The sequence below is a fragment of the Loa loa genome (genome assembly GCF_000183805.2).
Source record: "Loa loa unplaced genomic scaffold supercont3.467, whole genome shotgun sequence".
In the NCBI taxonomy this organism is placed as follows: Eukaryota; Metazoa; Nematoda; class Chromadorea; order Rhabditida; family Onchocercidae; genus Loa; species Loa loa.
In genome coordinates this window covers 8,255-10,508 of record NW_018108647.1, presented here as the reverse complement: position 1 = coordinate 10,508, position 2,254 = coordinate 8,255, and the positions used below count along the sequence as shown (strand labels likewise).

Sequence of the window (2,254 nt, the reverse complement as noted above, 5' to 3'; positions counted from 1 at the left end):
TATTAAAGTGTAAAATTATTTGTCATTTGATTTCATTACAAATTTTTTGGTCGTCCAGTATTCAAACAAATGATTTCATTGGAAAATTTTAAAATCTTTCCCTATTGAAATAATTGAATTTATTTCAACCACTCATTTCAAAATGACAGGATTTTGTAGTACTTATTATAAAATATCAAAATCTGTTTTTTATATTTTTATATTCTCAATGCTTATTATAAGTAAATAAACAAATAAACAAATATATGTGTTTGTGTTTATTCATTTATATATCCATTTATTTGCTTATTTGTTTGCTGGTTTATTACATATATATGTTTATATATGTATTTATTTATCTGTTTATATATATGTATTTATATATGTATTTATTTATCTATTCATAATAGGTACTGAGAATAGTTTTTAAAAAAATGAAATTTGAAGAGAGAAAAATTTGCATTTTTGCAAAATTTGTAGAATTTTAAATTTTCCCAGATAATTTTTGCTAGTGCTAAAATTACTTGAATAATTTTAATGCCAGAGAAAGAGATGAAAAGCTAGTAGTAAGGTAAATTTGAAAGCATTGATTATAATATTGGTAAAGCAGTATAAAAAACATAATTCCAAGATATTACTATCATTAAATGGATTATGCAACAGTGGTACGTCGTGGTGGACATGGACAGTAGGATGCATCACTTCCTGGTGCTCCTGGTGGACCCACTGGACCACTGAAACCTGATGGACCATTTGGTCCTGGTTCACCTGGTGGTCCAGGTGGTCCTTGTGTTCCGCTGAAGCCTTGATTTCCGTCATTTCCATCCGGACCTGGAAATCCTTGTGGTCCAAGTGGTCCTTTGGCTCCTGGTGGTCCCGGTTCTCCTTTGGAACCTCGTACGCCACTTCGTCCTGCTGAACCTGGTGCACCATTTTTGCCGTTTGGACCAGGTTCACCTGCAACACAATGTTAATCATAAACTCACAATATTATTTTTGTTAGATTGTCACAACAAAGTTCATTTGTGAAGATATGCCATGGATAATTTGCAAAAACGCACGAGAATTACATACCTGTTGGTCCAGGACTACCGGGTTGACCTTCATGTCCAGGTTCACCACGGTATCCAGGTGGTCCTGGCGGGCCATTTTCTCCGACTTCTCCTGGAGGGCCCGGTTGACCTGAAAGTTATCATATTATCTAACATGTATGAATATTTTAAACTTTATTCAAATAATCACTATATGAATTGCTCCAATGCTATAGTTTGATGAAGAAGGAACCTATACATACCTGGGAAACCCGGTGGACCACGTGGACATATACGGCAGTTAGCTTTGATATCCACATATACAGGTGGATAATTACCAGGTAATCCTGGTGGTCCTGGTGGTCCACGTTCTCCATCAACACCATCCATTCCTGGCTCACCCGGTGGACCAGGTGGACCTGGAGGACATGGTGCTGCAGCATCACATCCTGAAATTACGATTACAATAAGTAATTTCATCCAAAATACGGGAAACTTCATTCTAGAAAATAATGAAAATTAAAATTAGGAATATTATTACTAATTAATTTAATATCATTGCTACTTGGTTTGATGACATCGCTCATTATTTTAAAATTAAAAATTTTAAATATTTTAAATAGATTCGTTTCTCTTAACTCTCATAAGCTATTCAAATTTTCGAGAAATGAAGTTTTCTTCTTTTCTTATAAATGAAGGAAGAAAAAAAAACAATTTACGACATTGGCCTGGATATGCCAGGCCACGTTTCTTTCGATATCCAGCATATGTCGAATAGCCTAGTGCAATACTTTGTCCCTTTGCTTGGAAATAAATTTCATTTTGTAATCCTCGAAATTCTTCCATATCCTGATAAATTTTAACTTTTTCAAATATAATAATTTAGAATTGATTGATATCGTTATCAAATTATTAAACAATATCAGTGATACATTTGTGCTTACACTTACATTAGCAAGTGCGCAAATATAAAAAAATATTTTTGTGATTGTCTCTTCAAGTCATACTGACAAAATTTTATATCTTGTTGTGTATTTATTTTATAATTCACGTATTACACGTAAATTGGCAATATTTGGATGTGAAACGAAAAAAAGCTTTTTCCTTTGTTTTGCTTAGCAATTCTTTTTGATGATTTACTGTGGATTTAAAAAAAATTACTAGAGTTAATTAATCATTAATTAACGTCAACTTTATTGTTGATTTGCCTAATTCCGATCATTTCTTCTAATTTTGCTTCTACT

At 32.7% G+C, this 2,254-nt stretch overlaps 1 protein-coding gene across 1 annotated transcript; it reads right to left on the bottom strand.

Moving 5' to 3' along the window:
* Nucleotides 1–631: 631 nt before the first annotated feature.
* LOAG_04683 (cuticle collagen 7) lies at nucleotides 632–1,856 on the bottom strand (the record flags this gene model as incomplete). The annotated part of the gene is made up of 4 exons (XM_003140220.1): nucleotides 632–936; nucleotides 1,054–1,161; nucleotides 1,274–1,459; nucleotides 1,730–1,856. 4 exons carry the CDS (start codon nucleotides 1,854–1,856, stop codon nucleotides 632–634), a joined length of 726 nt encoding a protein of 241 aa, XP_003140268.1.
* Nucleotides 1,857–2,254: the final 398 nt, after the last annotated feature.